The sequence below is a fragment of the Artibeus jamaicensis genome, unplaced genomic scaffold, assembly GCF_021234435.1.
Source record: "Artibeus jamaicensis isolate MK-2021 breed Jamaican fruit bat unplaced genomic scaffold, CSHL_Jam_final contig_465, whole genome shotgun sequence".
In the NCBI taxonomy this organism is placed as follows: domain Eukaryota; kingdom Metazoa; phylum Chordata; class Mammalia; order Chiroptera; family Phyllostomidae; genus Artibeus; species Artibeus jamaicensis.
Window position 1 is genome coordinate 18301374 of NW_026521843.1, and position 20242 is coordinate 18321615.

General features: G+C 37.2%; 2 protein-coding genes across 6 annotated transcripts in view; both read left to right on the forward strand.

Annotated features, from left to right (window-relative positions):
* The window catches only part of SPAST (spastin), a 51909-nt gene extending 48067 nt beyond the window's left edge, over positions 1–3842 (forward strand). For all 4 annotated transcript variants that reach the window (XM_037146595.2, XM_037146594.2, XM_037146593.2 and 1 more), the window contains one exon: positions 902–3842. In XM_037146595.2, coding sequence (XP_037002490.2) covers positions 902–1024 — 123 coding nt within the window. In that variant the 3' untranslated portion in view covers positions 1025–3842. The remainder of the gene's footprint in view (positions 1–901) is intronic.
* Positions 3843–7953: 4111 nt separating this feature from the next.
* SLC30A6 (solute carrier family 30 member 6) overlaps positions 7954–20242 on the forward strand; it is a 32540-nt gene continuing 20251 nt past the window's right edge. The window contains exons 1-4 of one of the 2 annotated variants that reach the window (XM_037146589.2): positions 7954–8286; positions 12342–12428; positions 17902–17986; positions 19153–19195. In XM_037146589.2, coding sequence (XP_037002484.1) covers positions 8284–8286; positions 12342–12428; positions 17902–17986; positions 19153–19195 — 218 coding nt within the window. In that variant the 5' untranslated portion in view covers positions 7954–8283. Of the gene's footprint in view, positions 8287–12341; positions 12429–17901; positions 17987–19152; positions 19196–20242 lie in introns of those variants that run through there. The other variant, XM_037146591.2, reaches the window with a different exon arrangement.

The window sequence follows — 20242 nt, forward strand, 5'->3', positions numbered from 1 at the left end:
GTCATAACATTTTAAACTAAAGTTCAGGTAACAATGCTACTACTGGTAACATCCCACTAATTATGTGTAGCCAGGTTACACTGTTACAGCTATTGGTTCTGTTGTATACTTTTATCCAGTTAAAGTTTATTTTTAATCTAATGGTTTTAGAGTTAATAAATAATAATTTTCTTTCTAATAAACCTAGTTTGAGTTTTAGGTAGAGTATTAGTGAGACTTGAGAATGCAAAACTATGAACCTGTGCACAGAAAAAATTGGAAGGAGATAATGAGTGGTTATATATCTAATGGCAGAACTGTGAGTTAGTGATTCTGCTTATCTGTAGTTTGTCAAGTTTTCTATGAGTGTGTGTTGTTTTTATGATGGGAAAATATTATGATTTAAAACGTTAATACCTAAGAAACTAAATGCATGTAACGAAAGTATGTTATAGCATTTTATTAATATTTCTTATATAGCAACCTTGCCTAATATACAGAGTGGGGCAGAAGTAGGTTTATCATTGTTTGCATCAATGATTACCAAGAATACAATGATTAATAAATAATAATACAAGAATAAACTTGGGCCTGGCTGGTGTAGTCCAGTGGATTGAGCATGGGCTGCGAATCAAAGGGTCACTGGTTCGATTCCCAGTCAGGGCACATGCCTGGGTTGCACCAGGTCCCCAGTGGGAGCCACGTGAGAGGCAAAAAAAGAATAAGCTCAGTTTCTCATATTCATGACTGTAAAGCTTCTTTTGCCTCACTCTGTGTATGTAAAATAATATGGTTGACATGATTTTCTAAAGAATTCATCTATATATATTTATAATATTAATAGCAGCATTTAACCCATGATTGGGTAACTACTGTATATGTGTTCATCATTTGTATTGTCATGTGCTGTTTTATAATCTAGATGAGAAATATTCGATTGTCTGACTTCACTGAATCCTTGAAAAAGATAAAACGCAGCGTGAGCCCTCAAACCTTAGAAGCGTATATACGTTGGAACAAGGACTTCGGAGACACCACTGTTTAAGCAAATACCTTTGCAAGCCTGCAGAACATTTTGCTTACCAAGAGAGAAAAACACACCACCTTCAGTGAATAACTGTAAGCTACAGAAACTCAGCCTAAGTTTACAGGACATTTCAGAGTCTTAAAATCACTTGTGCATCCAAAAAGATAAACCATAAAACAAATTTAAAGAAAATATACAATGCAAATGGGTTATTTTGTTTAAGGCCTTCTTGCCTCGATGGTCATGGTTATCCTAATGGGCAGTGTAAGTTAGAGCACAATAAAAACTGATTCTGGTCTTCTTTGCCAGTATAATCAGAATGTAAATAATGATTTGTATATTGTGTTGCAGATGAAAGTATTCCAGAGACAGGAAATGGTAAAAGACACAAGAGCTGTGGGTTGTCTTCTGATGTCTTTTTTTATAACAGTAAATTTTCCCGTTTTCCTGTCTTACTGTTGTCTTTACTATGGGCGATTGGAAGGCCAAAATTAAGTTTCTTTTTTTTTCCTTTTCTTTTTACAAATTGTGTGCCAAAAGAAACTTTTTTTTCTGGGCGACAGTTATAGGAAAAAGGATTTCAAAGGCTTTTTCTTCATAAATTTACAGACATTAAACAGTTGTTTTTTTCATCTTTTATTTTTCTAATACCTTTCTACCCAACAATTTAGAAAATGGTATGATAGCAACAAGTCTAGTGAAATAGAGGAGAAATTTGGAGGTTTTGAGTCACTCTGTCATACAACATGTAGATCAGTCCTCATGTGATCACAGTGTTTTTTCTAATATATTTGTCAGGAATCTCTTGTAGACTGTTAACTTATTCCTAATGGAATTTATTTTCTGCTAGAATCATTCTAATATTTAAGAACGCCGATTCTGACAGCTGTAAAAGTGGTTCCTGTGCAAGAAAAGGAAGTACTGGGTGGAGCTGGGACATTTCTAATTTATTGCTTATTACTTTCTTACTGTTTACAAGATAATGATAAGCCAGTGGATCTACCATCTTTTACTCTTAATAATTAGTAACCCCTTCAATGAAACTTTAAAAATTACTGAATTTTTATAAATTGCATACATTTTATAGGTTTCTTGTGCTCACTTTGTTAAAAGGTTGTTGTAGTCTGTTAATCTGCCTTTTGTTTCCCCAAAATGTACAGTAATTCTGTTTCTTGTTTGTATACGTATGCCTGAATTTTTATTATGCAGATGTCATTTAGCAAGTAGAGAGTCATATCATTGCCTTTTAAATATTGTAATAAAGGCAAATGGATATTTGCCCTTAGTTTACTGGTTAAAAGTTTGTTTACAGAATTTTTCTTTGGTGCTTTTATGTAAAATGTCATGGGTGGAAAGAATAGTTTTATAATAGAATAAAAGATTTTTCATTTAGGAACTATCTTTGGATTTGAGAGAACACATTAAAATTAAAACCTTGCCCCTACTAGATGAGAATTTTATAATGAAGACATACCTTCTTAATTTTACTCTTTGTTCTTGTTAAAGATTCATGTAAATACAGATGTATGGCTTCTTAACATCATATGGGTTTGGTAGACATATTTTAAGTCATGTCCCTTGTAATCATGACTTTTGAACTCCTGGGATAAGACAAATTAGGGTTGAGATAAATAAAAAATTTTAAGCCAAAATTATGCATGCTTTAGATCACGAGTAGTATTTTTAAGGTCTCAAACATTAAAATAAAATATTGATAATCGAGATGATAAAATATACATGATGATAAGAATTGGAAACATTCCAAATTAAAATATTTTCAGTAAAGCTCAAATTTCATTTCGTATTTTCATTTAGAAAAGGATTAATATTATTGATACTTGGGTAACTCCTTAGTCATACTAAAGGTTTATGTGCTTCAAGCTCAACTTTTAAAATGTCTTTAAAATGACCATAATTCTATCTGGAATAAGTTAATGTAGCTCACTATTTCTCTTGGGAAAGTTTTTAAGTAACAAAGATTTCAAAGTATTAAAATAAGTAAAAGTTGAGTTAATAGTGTTGTCATAAACCAAACTGAGTCAGATGTACAAACATCCATCCATGCATAGAAGTGATTTTACTTACCTGATCGGGTCTGAAGTTGAGCTTAGTGCTGGAGAACTATTTTCTATGATTGACTTTGACCCAGTTTTATTTTCAGCTATGTGTCTTTCATAGAAGGGCCATGAAAATAGGATATTGATAATAGTAGGAGGTGTAAGGGGTTGTTGGTTTGGTCTTTTTCAACATAGGAGTTGCTGAGGTTTTTTGAATTAATATTGGACTTAGATTGTAACCTTTTAGATTTTGCATTGAGCTCTGTGTCATATAACTTCCTAAAAGTAACACTTAAACATTAAATTTTAGCATGCTCTTCATGTTAATATGGCAGAGTTTCGTAAACTGAATTAAAATTATTGATGTACTGGACTCTTAACCAAGGGAAAGAATCGACACTATCTTTCAAGGTATTTTAAAGGTAAAAGTTTATTCTAAGACAATTTGCCCATTGAGGTTATCCAGTTTCTGACTTGCAATATGCTTTTTTGGGGGGATGAATTGGAGGAAAAGCAGATGCTAGAATTCTAATTTAAGTAAAAATATAGCAGTCTTTGTTTATAGTGTAAAATTCTTTATATTTTGTACAAAAACTAATTCTTTTGGTAGAATGAATCATTTAGTGTTTGGTTTTGGACTCTGAGTCAAAGATTTTTTCCTTTAAATGCTTGTCTCAGTTTTAATGTGGTCTTTTGTACTTCACAAGAAATGAATTAAAAGGTTCAGTTGCATAAAGTGGGGTTTATCCTAGTGGACTGGAAATAAAGTATAAACTTTATTTTGCCTTTTTTTTATTTGAACCATTTTGAGATATTAGAGGTTGTAGTCTGGTAATAAAGGAGTAGCTTATATTGGACTAATTCTTTTGCCAACAATTATAAACTCTGAATAAAATATAAAAATGATTGGAAGACTCTAGAGGCAACAACTGCACAAACTAATACACTTAAAGAGATTCACATTTACTGCTTTTACCTGGAAGAAAATTTCTAGTTTGTGCTGTGTGCTTGGAAGTAGAATTCAAGCATAGTATGATGGTCTAGCTCCACTGAGGAGTCATTAGGGGCTTCTAGAAGAGTTGGAGATTAGGAAGGAAGTCTTGGAAAGTAGAGTGCTTCACATAAATAAGCCCCCCAATTTGCCTACAAATTCCTTTCAAATTGAACCTGTGCAGTGTGATATTCAGAGGAACCCAGGAGAAAGCAGTAGTTGAAGTCTAAGGAACTGAATAGAGGTGGCAACTGCTAGGGTCATACAGAGTTTGAAACTTAGATTCCAGAGCTTAAAATCAGCTTTCACAGCATCCAGGTTATCCATCAGTAATTTAAAAGAGAGCCAGAACAAAACACAACATTCTTTAGAAGAAAATGGGATCCAGTCTTCACAATATATCAAGCATAAAGTCACACTAAAAAATGACTAGGAACACGAAGAAAAATGACATGAACCATAATCAAAAGAAAATATAGAAGCAGATAATTCACATATGGGAATTAACAACATTATTTTAAAACATTTAAAATATGTTAAAGAATTTATAGGGAAAGGTGCGAGTTGAACTGATTTGGAATCTCAAGAAAGAAACAAACTAAAAACTAAACAAAGTCTGGCAATGAAAAAAAATCTGAAATGAAAAAATAGTATCTGAAATTACAAATTTCACTGGATGGACTTAACAGTAAACTGGACACTGCAGTCTGTATCATGTTGGAGGGCAGCCAACACAATTATCAATGTGAAACATAGAAAGAAAACAAAGTGGAGGTTTGAGACCTCTGGAACACAGTATCAGTCTGCAGGAGAAGAAAGGAAGACAGTGGGACAAAAATAAATATTTTAAACATTAATGCCTGAAAATTTCCCACTAATGTTGAAAGATACCAACTTAAAAATTTAAAAAGTTTGCCCTGGCTGGTGTAGCTCAGTGGATTGAGCACAGGCTGTGAAGCAAAGGGTCACCTGTTCAATTCCCAGTCAGGGCACATGCCTGAGTTGCAGGCCAGGTCCCCAGAGGAGGCACATGAGAGGCAACCACACATTGATGTTTCTCTCCCTCTTTTTCTCCCTTCCCTTCTCTCTAAAAGTAAATATTTAAATTTTTTTTAAATTTAAGAAGTTCAGTGATCCTAAGCAAAATAAATACAATGACGATCACATCTGGTTGTATCATATTGCAAAAAAAAATTAAAAGCAGCTAGGGAAGGGACATGACATTACATTCAAATAAATAGAGTGATGGCTAACTTCATCAGAAATGAATACAGGAAATGATGGAATGACATTTTTAAAGCATAAAAATTAACCTAAAATTTCATATTTTTAAAGTATGGAGGCAAATAAAAGCTGTTTCTGATAAATGAAAACTAAGAATATGTTGCTACCAATCTGACCTTAAATCAGACCTTTAAATCTACCTTTAAAAATGTATCAGCTGATAGAAAATGATCCTCAGAGGGAACTTGCATCTTTAGGAAGAAATTTAGAACTTTGGAAGTGATCTGTGTCAGTAAATATTAAAGATGTTTTTTTCTTAATTTCTCTAAATATCCATGGGCTTTTAAAAAAGTACAGGGGGAGGGCAGTATAAGGTGAGTAAATGGTAATGGAAAGATATATGATAAAGATTAAATTTAAAAAAACTTAAACCAGTACAGTGTGGTATTTATATGTAGATATAAAAGAAAATAAAGTAGCAGAAAGGACATGAACAGACAGTAAATGGGATTATATTGGAATATTGAGTATATATTGAAATATACACAAAGTGATATGCTATTAAGGTAAGATAAGACTGATTAAGGATGCCTATTGTAATCTCAAAGTCCAGAAGAAACCAAGCACCTGCCTCTTAGAGTCCTCCCAGTGGAATTAGAGAGTGTGCACTTAATTCCTCCAGTGTCAGTGTATGACCGTCTGCGAAAGGGTTAGGCCTGTATTAGGCAACGGAGAACAGCTCTGTCAGGGAGTGGTGGCAAACTTCCCCGAAGTGCAAATAACCAGATGCCAGCCAAGGGCCAACCTTACAAGCAGGACTTTCAAAAGAATAGCAGTCTAGGCCTGCTATTTTAACTCTTTTCTTCACAGTGGTTCAAAATGGGCCCTGATGGTGGGATTCAGTGGATTGAGCGCAAGTCTATGAACTAATGGGTCACTGGTTTGATTCCCAGTGAGGGCACATGCCTGGGTTGCAGGCCAGGTCCCCAGTTGGGGGTGCAGGAAGGGCAACCACACATTGATGTTTCTCTCCTTCAATTTCTCACTTACCCTCTCTCTAAAAATAAATCTTTTAAAAAATGGTCACAGTGAATAATGGTCACCTTATTCACTAGGAGAGCAGAAGTGACCTGGCTGAAGAAAAAGCACACAAGCATAGAAAACCAGTGTCTGTGTGGGGGAAAGTGTCAGCAGAGAGGGCAGACTGGTTACATGCAGGACACCTCACCAGATAAGTCATTGTGCTTACCACAGTGGAGCCCCCTTTCTCACTGTCAGAGAAAGTAAGTATGAATCTGTGCGGTGGGTTTGGACTTGGGTTTAAGAGTAGGAATTCATGATTTAAGATATGTAAAAAGGGGAAATGTAGACGCACGTGAATGTGCATGTGTGTGCATGTGTGTCTACATGCATATATTCCCTAGTTGTCTCCATTGGGAGCAGTTACACCCCCCAAAACAATGTGCACACATAGCGCCTCTTTTTTTTAAATTTGCTTTTTTTAAATAACACCTATTATTTCCCTTCTAAATTCTTCAATGTCTTGGTCTGCTAAAGCTGCCATGTTTTTACATGGTTTTTAAAAGTAGCCCCTCCCATTTCAGTATCAAAATCTGAGTCCCACAAAATCACCATAGACTGGGTGGCTTAAACAAGAGAAGTTTACTTTCACTTAGAAGTGTGGCCAAATCCAAGAAACAATGCCTACTTGATTTCTGGTGACAGCTTGCACTGGCTTGCAAACAACCACCTTCTCACGTGGTGGCAAGACAGAAAGTACCCTGGTGTCTCTTCTTAGGGCACTAATCCCATCATCATGAAGGTCTCGTCTTCCTGACCTTATCTAACCTTAATTATCTCCCAAAGATCCCAGGTGTAAAGACAATGCCGTTGGGATGCCGGGCTTCAGCGTACGAATTTTAGAGGGATGCCAAAGTTCGTAACACCCACTAAAGGAACCAGGGCTCCTTGGTGAAACGGTCAATTCCAGGGTTGGGGCAGAGACTTACAATGGTGGGCAAAAGTAGATTTACAGTTGTGAGTTTGCAAAAACAAGAGTTCTTTCTTTCAAGAAAATAATTTTAGAGAGTTAAAAAAAACAAATTATGAACCCACTCTTCACTCACTGGTTGACTATTGCATGTGCCCTGATGGAGACTGAACCAGCAACCTTAGCATATGGTGACCATGCTCCAGCCAACTAAGCTACACAGCCAGGTAGTTGATTCTTTTATTTTTATATATTATTTTCCATACAAAGAACAGTAAATCTACTTTTGGAAACTCCTGTACAAAATGAATCCGGAATATCTTATGCCAGAAAAGAAAGTGCTCAAAGATTGGTGAGGATGAGTCATTGATTGTAATGCCTCCCACTGGGCAAAGCTGAACATCAAAATAAGTAATTATAGTAATGGGTTAGAACTCATCAGATGAAATAAATCATGAGGCAAGGTGGCTATGTAAATACGATGTATAGATTGAAGTGTGATGTAGATTGAAGTATTTACATAGTTTCAAAGTACATCCCCACAAAATACTAGAACGGGGGAGTTTTATAGTGAAAAAAACCTGTTAGATGCCACCTTTATCTAATGGAAGTTATCAATGGGACAAATTTCACATAATAGGGTCGATGAGAAAAATGCAGTATCACCTCCAATTCCTTGCCGCCTCAAAGTGGCAAGGTCATTAAAATCAACTAAAAATGTGCCAGACTGAAGGGATTAAGCAGAATGACAACTAAAAGCAACCTGTGACAACTTGTTACTTCCGACCTTAACCCTCGCACTCCGTTGAAAGGCTCCCAGTCACCCTAGCAGGTTCCAACGCTTGTAAGGAACGCAAGGACAGCCGGGAAAGGGGGCGAGATCCGGAAGCCAAGATACGCACTTCCGTTCCCAGGTCGCTTGCAGCCAATCGGCCTCTGTTGCTCCACCCCTTCCGTTCTAGGGAAAAGCCAGCTACTCAAGCGTTTTCCGGCAGGAGCTGTGCCGCTCCTTATCATGGTGAGTTGGCAGGGGCTTCAGGGTTTGTGTCACAGGTAATGTCTCTTAGTTTCTTACCCTGAAGCAGCCTTGAAATGCCTTAACTGTCCGGAGGAGGGGTCGTCGGAGGTGTGCTTGGGTCCCCAAGGGAGAAGCGGCTGGAGCCCGAAAGTTCTCCCCCAGAGCTCTGATTTCCCCCGCTCTTAAACCTTGTGCCTTTGCCGCCGGTGATCCCGGACCAGCTCCAGGCCAAGCTTTTAGCTTAGGGGAGTTCAGGGCTTCTCCCAGCCGAGATGCCTTCCTATAGACAGTCTTCGCCGGCATCAGTGGCTACAACACCAACAAAAGATGTGAAAACAAGTGCACAGCAGCAACGACCGTCATAGTGATGTTTACAACGCTAACGTTAGGGCAAATAAAGAAGGTTATGAGTAGATACTGAGGCAGAGGCTCTGCAATTTGGCTTCTTTATTGAGTGTCAGATGGAGTGATTAGCCAGCAACTTTCAGAAAGCCAGGGACTGGAGAAGGTCAGCGTGTTGTTGGGGGAGCATCTTAAAGGCAAATTGATTCTGGGGATGCGATTGTAGATCCCCAATATAACTTATGGCTTGGGGGATGTGGTATTAAATTTAAATTTTATTAGAGGGATTCGTCATTTTATGCTTGTAGAAATCCAGGATATAGTGCTCTGAATTTTACCAAATAAAAAGCAGTAGATTGTAATTTCAGGATCAAACGAGGTACAGATCACTTTATTTACGAAAGCGTAATGGGTGTGGGCAAACCTACATGTGAGAAAAGGACCACATTTCTGTGCCGAAGTCGTCACTCATTTTTTTCCTTGAGTGGATATGGTTGGAAAAATGTTATTCACATACTCCTTTGTAAATTTTCTGTAATCCCTCCTCACAGAAAGTGGGTACAGGTTACCTTTTCTGGCTGATAAAATAGCCCCCAGTTACACCCTTCCTCAAAACGAAGACCACTGTGCAGCCAGAGTTAAATTTATAAAACTTGACTATGCCACTGCCTTGATTAAAGTTCAGATTTTTAATGGTAGCCCTCAAGATAAAATCCTGTTTAGTATGGTCTACAAAGCCATCTGTCATAAAACTTGTTATAGTTATCTTTACAGCCTCTCTCTACTCATGCATCCATCCATATTCCAGGCACAGTGAGCAGCTAGCAGATCTGCTCCAACAATTAGGCCTTTGCATGCTGTTATTCTATTGCATGCAAATAGAATAATTTGTACATGCTATTATTCTATCTGCCAGAGTCATTCTCCATCTCTTATTTTCCATCCTTATCAGCATAACCCTTACATGTTCTTTAGTCTCTTTCATGAGCCTTTCTGCCATTGTCAAGATCCTGTTAGGTGCTTCCTGTGTGCTTCCAGGACAACCTGGGGCTTTATACCAGTAACGTCCATCACCCTTACCAGACTGTGTTAAAATTGAGTATTTATTGTACTTGTCTTTCTCACTTCCTAGACTGTAAGCTCTCTGAGAGCAGGACCTGTGTTTTCACTGTTATTCCCAGAGCCTTGTACAGTGCCTAGTCCAGAGGAAGTTTTCAATAAATATTTGTTTTATAAAACAACAAATGGCTATGGCACTAAATTTTTATGCTTGGTACAGTAATATAGGGAAATGGGTACATTTCAGGTTTATTGTTAATGTTTTAGGGAAGAAGGGTTTTTGAGTTCTCCATTCTGTATTATTTAAGAATATGCAATGTATATGCAAAGCACAGTACTAAGAAAATGTAAAAGAACCATAACCCTTGCATTAGTGAAGTTACTAAAAAATCAACTTACAGTGCAAGATGATGAGATGAAGGCCATGGTTAGGTTACAAAGTAAGCCTTAAAAAAACACGAAAGTGAAACATGCCAGTGAGTACTTCTTGCCTTACTCCGATACTCTTAATCTACTATTCATTACTCAGTAGCTTGCTGCGAGTTACAGGGCTATTAGAGCTTGGGTTAGAAAGTCTGGCCTTTGCACTTAGAGCGGTGTCGTCATCAGACACAGGTGCTCTGTCTAGTTGGAGCTGATTCCCATCCTGGAGCAAGAGGTAAAACCGAAAAGAAACAGGGTAAATCATTGAAAGTTTTTATTTCCAGATTATACAATTTATAGTTCATCCTAATAGCCATGGAGAGCCAATATAATTTTGGAAAGTGGCATGAATGTTAGGATTTTTATTTTATTTTCAGTATCAGATTGGTGTTAGATTGGCCCCCTGCCTTCTAGAAACCCCTTATTGATGGTCTTAACTTGAAACTTAGCAAATAATTGAAGATGGGCTGAAGTTACAAGAGACCCAGTGATAATAGTAGGAAGCATAATTATCTTTGGGACCCAAATATCTCACATGTAGTCCTTTAAGAACAGAGTATACTAGTTAATATCAGCATTTATTATCTCACAAAGGAGAATAGTATACTGTTTCTTTTCAGCTGAATTGGATTATAGAGTCTTAGGATTTCACAACATGCTGTGCTCCTAATTTGGATGCAAAAAACGTAACACTTTCTGGTGCTTAATTTTATATTTTAAAATATTTTTTACTTTATTAATTTTTAATATGGGAAATTTCAAACATACATACAAATAGAGAGAATATAATATAATGAGTCTATGTAGCCATTACTTGGCCTCAGCAATGATCAGCATTCTGCTATTTTCCTTATGCCAGATTTCTAGTATTCAACCTTATTTCCTGCCTTTCTGAGTCTCAGCACTGCAACCTGTGGCATGTCTAAGCTTTGAAGAAATAAGCTGTGCCTTGTGGTAACCGCTGAGATGTTCTTAGATGTTAACTGGGAAAATTACGCATCTGCTTGAATTGGATCTGAAAGTTTTCCACATTGTCCATCTAATACCCAGTTCCCTGCTTTCTGTGGAGCTTCAAAGTGGACAATTACATGGCATGAGTCAAAGTGGACAATTACAGTGAGGTGGAAATGTGGTGTGATTGTTACGGTGATTGTGACCTTGACTGTCTAGGAGAGAGTTTTGTGGAACCTAAAACCCATGTATGGCACTTAACAATAAAGTTAGGTGTGAGCATTAAAAATTATGAAGGCTTTTTTTCCTCTAGAAAGGATTTTTTACTTTGCTTTTGATTTTTTCACAGCTTACCATTCCAGGGTTTTTTTTGTTTGTTTGTTTGTTTTTGTTTTTAGGGTATTATCTTCCCAATGGAAAAGTATAGAGTAAAATTGATCAATTTTTTTCCTTCTTAACTTCTTGTTTTTATGTCCTGTTAAGAAAAGTCTTCAACTCCAAGATTATAAAAATGATACATTCTTAGTTTCTTCAAATACTCTATAGTGTATTGTAATTTTACAATAATAAAAAATTAGAATAAGTAGTAAGGAGCCAGTTTTCCCTTTTCCCAAACATCAGTTCCTGCATCTCTCATGCTTTCTCCCACTGATGTTGGACACTGTAGATCATAAGCTACCTTCCCCTCTGTGCTTGAACCCTTCCTTATGCTCAGGCTTTCCCACATGGTTTCCTGACCTTGACAAGTAAATCCCAGTCCAGGCACCACTCGGTCTCTCCTCTCACTGGTCACCCCGCTGCCAGCCCCTTCCTCTGCCAGCCCCATACCACGCTCTAGCAGGACCACAGATGTCAGGTACTCCAGTGCCCAAGGGAGAACCTCAGAAGTTTTATAATAGTAACAGTATCAAGCCTTTGAAACATAGAGCTTTAATCAGGTGAATTGTAATGTTTTCTTTCCTGTAGAGCTAACAAACTTTCTGCCTTTCTGGTTCAAAATCTGCCTTCCCATTTAAAAATGAAGTGTGGTCTGGAGCTGATATGCCTGGTTCCTTTCTGTTCGGCCATTTACTAACATTGGGCTCTGGGAAACTTACTTAAAAGTGATTTCTATCTTATAGGATCATTATGAGAATTAAATAGATAAATATATGTACAGTGTCTAGGATGAGTGTTTGGCATGTGCTGAGCATTCAATAAATGTTCATTATTACTATATATTACATCACAGGAACTATGAAGAATAGACACCGATTTGTATACTTTTGTTTGTTTTAAAGGGGACAATTCATCTCTTTCGGAAATCACAAAGATCTTTTGTTGGCAAGTTATTACAGGAATTTAGACTTGTTGCAGCTGACCGAAGGGTAAGTTGTTTTTGTTCCCTAATTTTAATTATTGCACAAACATAATGTTGAAAAAAGGTAATTTTTAAGGCAAATAGAAATCACTCTCAATCGCACCACACTTTTCATTCTTCTTATGTTGGATAATTTTTTAAGTATATTTTATTGATTATACTGTTAATGTTGTCCCAATTTTTTTCCCTTTGCCCCCCTCCACCCGGCATCACCTTTCCCTAAAGTAACCCCTCCCCACCCCCTACTTAGTTCATGTCCATGGGTCATGCATGTAAATTTGTTTGTTTCTCACTTTCCTATACTATTCTTAACCTCTCCCTGTCTATTTTGTTCCTACCAATTATGCTTCTTAATCCCCACACATGTTCCCCTTTCTCCCCCTTCCCCTCCCAGCTGATAACCCTATGAATGATCCCCATATCTATGGTTCTGTCCTTGTTCTGGTTGTTTGCTTTGTTTGTTTTTGTTTTTTAGTTTCAGTTGGTGATAGTTTGTTGTAAGTTTGTAAAACCATAGTCACTTTAATATTCAGAGTTTTGATCTTTTTCTTAAATATGTCCCTTTAACATTTCATATAATAATGGTTTAGAGATGATGAATTCCTTTAGCTTTACCTTGTCTGGGAAGCACTTTTTCTGCCTTTCTATTCTAAATGATAGCTTTGCAGGACAGAGTCATCTAGGTTGTAGGTCTTTGCTTTTCATCGCTTTGAATACTTCTTGCCAGTTCCTTCCAACCTTCAAAGTTTCTTTAGAGAAATCAGCTGACAGTCTTATGGGAACTCCTTTGTAGGTAACCCTCTGCTTTCCTCTTGCTGCTTTTAAGGGTCTCTCTTTATCTTAAACCTTTGGCATTTTAATTATGATGTGTCTTGGTGTGGTCCTCTTTGGGTATGTTGGATAATTTTTTAATGTACAATTTTAGTACTTTGGCAGGTGTTTGCTTGGGAGGAAGGTAGGCTTTGGTTAGTTTTTATTTTATTTTATTTTTTTAAAGATTTTATTTATCTTTAGAGGGGAAGGGAAAGAGAGAGGGAGAGAAATATCAATGTATGGTTGCCTCTTGTGCATCCCCTGTTGGGAACTGGGCTGCAACCCAGGCATGTGCCCTGACTGGGAATCAAACCGCGATCCCTTAGTTTGCAGGCTTGCGCTCAATCCACTGAGCTAAATCAGCCAGGGCAGTTAGTTTTTATTTTAACTTTAAAGAGACTCTTAAATAAAAATTATTTTGTGATTGCTTTATGTTAGTAATTTTTTTTAATGGGTGTATCTAAAGTCATGTTTTCTCATTTTAAAAAAAATCTATTTATAGAGATAGGGGAAGGGAAGGAAAAAGAGGGGGAGAAGCATCAATGCGTGATGGCCTCTTGTGAGCCCCCCACGGGGACCTGGCCCACACCCCAGGCATGTCCCCGACTGGGAATCAAACTGGCAGCCCTTTTGTTCACAGGCTGTCACTCAATCCACTGAGCCACACCAGCCCCGGCTGCCTTCTCATTTTTAATGTAGGCAGGAAAAAAATGCTTTAAGATCATAAAAGATGTAATTGGTTCTCTTTCTGGTTACCATGTAGACCTTTTAGTTACTGTTCTGTGCTCATTGTTCTCATTCTTGTCTTAATTATACTATAAGCTCCCTAAGGGCAGTGATTGTGTCTTTTTTGCTCACTTTTTAATAAGAGTACAAAATAAGTAGCCAATATATATTTGATGACTTTTAAATAAACCCAGCTTCAATAGAATATAATAAACAGTAGTAATGATGTTGACCTTGTATTATAATACTGTATTACAGACTTCTCCTCTTTTTGCTTTATCACTATATCTCCTGCTTCTAAAACCTTGGAATATAGTTAGAACGCAGTAATCTTAGTATTTGGAAATATTACCATACCCTGAATGTTAAACTTCAAGAGCCAAGGATAAGGGATTCACCTGCTTCTTGTGTAGCTAGTCCATTTAGGATGATCTCCTGAGAACAGATAGATAGCTCTGTGATGTTGATGGGAAGGAACTGTATTGCAGAACTAAATTCCTTAACAGTGTACTTTATTGAGGCCCAGTATATTACAGACATATAGGTAGCAGGAACAAAACTGATACGGGAATCCTGAATTGTATAGATAATCTCGATCATAATTTAAGTTTTAAGAGATATACGTATCTTATCTCTCTTCACTACTACGTCTGTCTTAGTTCTTGATGATTTCACATTCCCTGTGGAAGATTCTTAATAACTCTCAGTTCCTTACTTCATCACCAAAAATAATCTTGTCCTTCCTTTCCAGCCACTCACTTCTATGGTCAGACCATAGACCTTATCATTTATAATACCCACAATATATCTTCCCATTATCTCAGCTGCAAGCATTTTACTTATTAGTCATCATCTCTCGACTTTCCAGTTAAGTCCTTCTATTATCCCAACTCCAGTAACTCTTAGTCTTACTAGAACCTCCAATATATCGACTCTACCATATTTTTACTGTTTTTCACCTCCCTTGTCACGATGTGTTTACTTACACCATTTAGATTCCGTGAACCATCATTTTCATTTTCTTACGTATGCCTTTGTCGCCTTCCTTCTTTCCTTCTGTCTGTCATACTGCCTGTCATACATCCCTGGAAAATCCTTAAGTTCACTTTCTTTTCACTCTCTGCAACCGAAATTCACCCAAGCAACTGAATGTAGCCCGAGAGAAACACAAAAACCATGCTGACTGGTCTCACTTTAAGGTCACAATGAAGTCCTGACAGGTGTGGATCAGTTGGCTGGGCATCGTCCTGCAAAGCAGAAGGCTGCCTGTTCGAGTCCTGGTCAGGACACCTGTCTCGTTGTGGGTGTGGTCTCAGTCGTATGAGAGGCAGCCTTTTGAGAGGGAGAGATGTTTCTCTCCCTCTTCCTCCCTCCCTTTCCCTCACTCTAAAAATAAGTAAACATATTCTTTAAAAAAAATAAATTTATGATCAAGTATGCCATTTGTGCTGCCCATGTTATATTTTCTTCATTCAGTCTCCCACTTTCCTAAATGACTGTTTCATACCATCTTCTTAGACTTCTGTCCTTAGAACTTCCAAAAATGTGTTCATGCTCACCCTGACGTTGACTTAGCTCTGTGTTTCAGTACGGGAAAGGAAGTAATCAGAATGAAACCTCCACATCCTATCCTTAGCACACCTACCAACTCCGCCTTCCCTCCGGTTTCTGTGAGTGAACTGTCTGGTCCGCTACACACGGCCATTCCCTCTACTTGTTGCCTAGCCAAGGACAATGCTCTGTAACTGTTCCTTCTGTCTCTTGCCTCGTTGGTCCTTTTTGCACCATTCTTCTCTTTCTTGCATCATAATTACCTGCTATATATTCCACTTGCAGCTACTGATTCATTTCTCTGCTTTTATACCAAAAGTACTTAAAAGACTTGTCTTGACTCTCTCTATTCACTTTCCCTTGTCTCTTTCTCTTTCAAACACATGCCAGCCCAACACTCTTCCCCATTATCCACAGAGACTGCTTTTACAAAGCACTTTCTGCACTCAACTTCAGTAGTCATGCCCATTTCCTATCTTAGTGGACCTTGAACAGCATTTGACAAAATTTGGACACTTCCTCCTTAAAGTGCTTCATTCATTTGGACTCTGAAACACCACTCTTGGTTTTCTTCCTACTTATTTGGCCATTATCTTTTTGTCTCCTTTGTCACTTTTATCTTTATGATCTCTGAAGTTCTGACCTTCTCAGGGCCTAGAGCTCCAGTCTCTGTTGTTTATGTTCGTACATCTAGTGACACTATCACTGCCGTACGCTGATAGCCCTGTTTTATATCAACCTCTTGACTTCTCCACTGCCTCTAGATTGCTGTATATATAATGACCCTCTCACATTTCCACTTGGATATATAATAGGTATCTCAGCTTCAATCGGGTAACATTTGAATTTCAATTTTCTGTCATTCCTTGCTAAATGGCCACTCTGTTCTTTCACATGCTCAGGCCAGAAACCTTGGAGTCATTCCTAGCTCTCTCTTTTCCTCACAGCTGACATCTATTTTTAAAGCAAATCTTGCTACCTCTGTCTTCAGTATAATACCCAGAATCTGCCTCCTCTAATACCTTCTTACCACCTACAAAGGCCCCCATCATTTCTCACATGCTTTACTGGAATCACATTCTAGATGGTCTTTCCATTTCCATCCTTGCCCCATGCAGTATATTATACATAGAGAAGTCAAAGTGATCTTTTAGAAATTGAAAGCTAATTTACTTTCCATAAATTTATTTTTTAGAGGGGAAAGGAGGGAGAAAGAGAGGGAGAGAAACATCAATGTGTGGTTGCCTCTCGTGCACCCCCTACCATATCAGCTCCTGGGTCTCTATTACCTATCCTTACCTCACCTGCTTCACTGGTTTGGTTTCTGGGTGTAAGGAAAGTTCCAGAATGGTGTCTACCTTAAATTCATGCTGCTAATTCTCGTCCTCCTCTTTGATGATTCAGTAGTATACTCACTATAACAGCTTCTGCAGATTTTCTCTGGATTTAAGGTTCCAGTCCTACTTCACCAATATCCCATAATTTTAGAAAATGGCCTTGGTTCTTTTCTGGAGATTCATAGGCTGTTAGCGCTGTGCTATTTCTTGGCCTTGGTTCTTTTCTGGAGATTTATAGGCTGTTAGCTATGTGCTATTTCACTGTCACCTCATTCTGTTTTATAGTTTCTCTGTCCCTCCAGTCACTTTCTTATCCTTCTCACCTTCCCCAAAGTACTGTTGTTCTTTTCTAAGCCTATACCTTCCATCTGTATTCTAAAACAATGTTTATCCCATATCACATTTGACCTTTGCAATTACCTGTTTAATTTGAACACCTTCAAATACCTGCCTTTTCACTAATTTCTTTCACCTCTACTTTCAAACAATCATAGGTCTCCCTACAAGGGAATAGAATAGAACAAAAATAAACACTTCACTTGATCTCTTCTTCCTTTATTTTTAGAATACCCTTTGTCCTTCCTCTAATTCCCAACTATTTCCAAGTGCATCTCAGGTCCCCTCTCTTCTATGAACTTCTAAACCATGGTCATCTTTCCCTCTTACGTGGTCCTATTGCATATGGTTATTTGGTAAATAATCAAGTTCCGCCTTTGGGGAGGGGACAGGTAACTTCAGATTCACCAGTTGCTTACATTTTCGCCCCATTTGCTTTATCATTGTGCTTACATTTTTTTAGGAGACAAAGTGATATTAGAGTTTATGTGTCAGAGTTTATTTTCTCTTGAGTAATTCCCTTTTTAGAACTATTATTTTACATTTGTATAACTTGTTTGATAATAATTTTGGTAAATTTAGAAAATGTGATACTTTGACTTTGAAGAAAGTTGTGCTTATTCCTTTGAGTATCAAAAGTATGAATTATAGCAGCTTAAAGAGTTTGGTGAAGTTTATCAGCACTATCCGGATAAGAATGATTTTCTTTTTTCGCAGTCCTGGAAGATATTGCTCTTTGGTGCAATAAACTTAACATGCACTGGCTTCCTGCTTACATGGTGCAGTTCCACGAACAGTATAGGTGAGTCACCTTTCTTATTTGTACTGTGTTCATTATTAGTTTCACTTCTTATTCTGATGTTTAATAAAGCTACGGCTTCCTTTACCTAGAATATATTATTCTGAAATAAAACTCAAAAGATTTAAATGAGAAAATCTATTTGCAAAGTACCTTGAAACTATAAAGTTTGGCTCAATTATTAGGCATTATTTTTTTTGAATGAGCTTTTTTTTTAAGGTTTTGTTTATTTATTTTTAGAGAGAGGGGAAGGGAAAGAGAAAGAGAGGGAGAGAAACATCAATGTGTGAGAGATACGATGATTGGTTGCCCATTATACACCCCTAACAGGGGTCCTTGTCAGCAACCCAGGCATGTGCCCCGATTGGGAATCAAACCGGCAACCTTTTGGTTCACAGGCAGGCACTCAATCCACTGAGCTACAATAACCGGGCTATAATTTAAAAAAAAAAACTTTAAACATGTTTGAAAAACTCAGATTCCTTTTAAATGTGATGTATTAGGAATTCTGTTTATGCAGTTTATAAATAGAATTTTGAGATTTATTGGATTTTTTTTCGAAAGGGAAATCTAATTTTCATTGTGGCTTGACCTCTTATATTTTTATTTATCATGATTTTTTTAAAGATTTTATTTATTTATTTATTTATTCATTCATTCATCCATTCATTTTAGAGAGAGGGGAAGAGAAGGAGAGAGAGAGGGAAACGTTGATCGGTTGCCCATTGCATGGTCCGGCCCAGAACCAGGCTCATGCCCTGACTGGGAATGGAACTGACAACCTTTTAGTTTGTGGCAGACACCCAGCCCACTGTGCCACACCAGTCAGGGCTGTACCATTATGTTCATTCTGCTATTCAAAGAATCTATTTAAAATAGTGTTCCTATGACAGAAGGCAAAAAGTATTGTCACAGGTCTTTTGAGCACACACTGAGTTATTTTTTCCAATGGAGAAATCAGGTTCTAAAGGAAGCTTTTGTGCAAACCAACTTTGACTGCATATATTAATCAGATTTACTGGATAATTGCCAACATGCAAGGTTAATCAGTGATTTTTTTCCTTTTCTTTGTATTTTGGTACTAGACACCCCTGTTGTGAACAGTTTTGGTGACTTGCTATATTTCCTAATAATGGACTCAGTAACATTTTAATCAATCTGTTTTGCAGCTTTAACTGCCTATACTTACCTGACCATTTTTGATCTATTTAGGTAAGTTTTTAAAAATCTCCTCTAATATTTTGAAGCTAATAAAGAATTTCTTGCACTAAAGTTATAAAGCTTTCTTTACTTAAAGGAAAGTAATCTGTGAAATAAGTAAAATTACCAGTATAGGACCCATATATATAAACAATAAATGAACATATATACTGGAAGAAAATACTCTGTTTACATAGCAACAGAAAAGTAATATCCAGGCGTTAGTTCAAATGCTTCAAGTGCCTGCCTCTGGGTGAGTGAGCTGTAGCAAGGGAGCAGGGTCACATAAGAACATACCAGTTTTGATCCCCACTGTTCAGCTCAGTAGATTAGATATTGTCCCGATATGCCAAGGTTGTGAGTTTGATCCTCAGGCCACATACAAGAATCAACCAATGGCCCTGACTGGGTGGCTCAGTTGGTTGGAATGTTGTCCTGTACACCAAAAGGTTGCAGGTTTGATCCCCAGTCGGGACAAATACAAGAGGCAATTGTAAGAAACACAACTTTAAAAAAAAAGGATCAACCAATAAATGCATAAATAACTAGAACAATAAATTGATGTTTCTCTCTTACCTCTCTTTTTAAAATAAATAGATAATTTTTTAAAAATTAAAATAAAAAAGAACATACCAGTTCCCTCTATAACTGTTGATGGGGAAACAAATGAGGGGCATCAGTAGCTGAGAAGTGAGTGATTGTGAGCCAGGGGGACACCCTGGTGCTTCTTTGCTTCCTGGGTTTTTCACGTTTCCATACAAGTTTTGCAAAATACCTTAATATCTTCAAAATTCATGCTGTATGAATATGTCATGAGGATGTCTTTATATTAATCACATAACTAAATCACTTGATTGGTCTAAAATCATGTGAATTGAATTACCTGAATTTCACATGTAGTTAGTTGTTTTAGAGTGAATCTCTGCTATTACTTAGAAAATGAACGTCATTTTACCCCATCCAGAATGTTGTCAGGGTATATTAATATTTAGCTTAACTTTTATTGAAGATCAAATAAGGCTTATGAAAATGAAAATTTATTGTATTTGCCTAGAATGA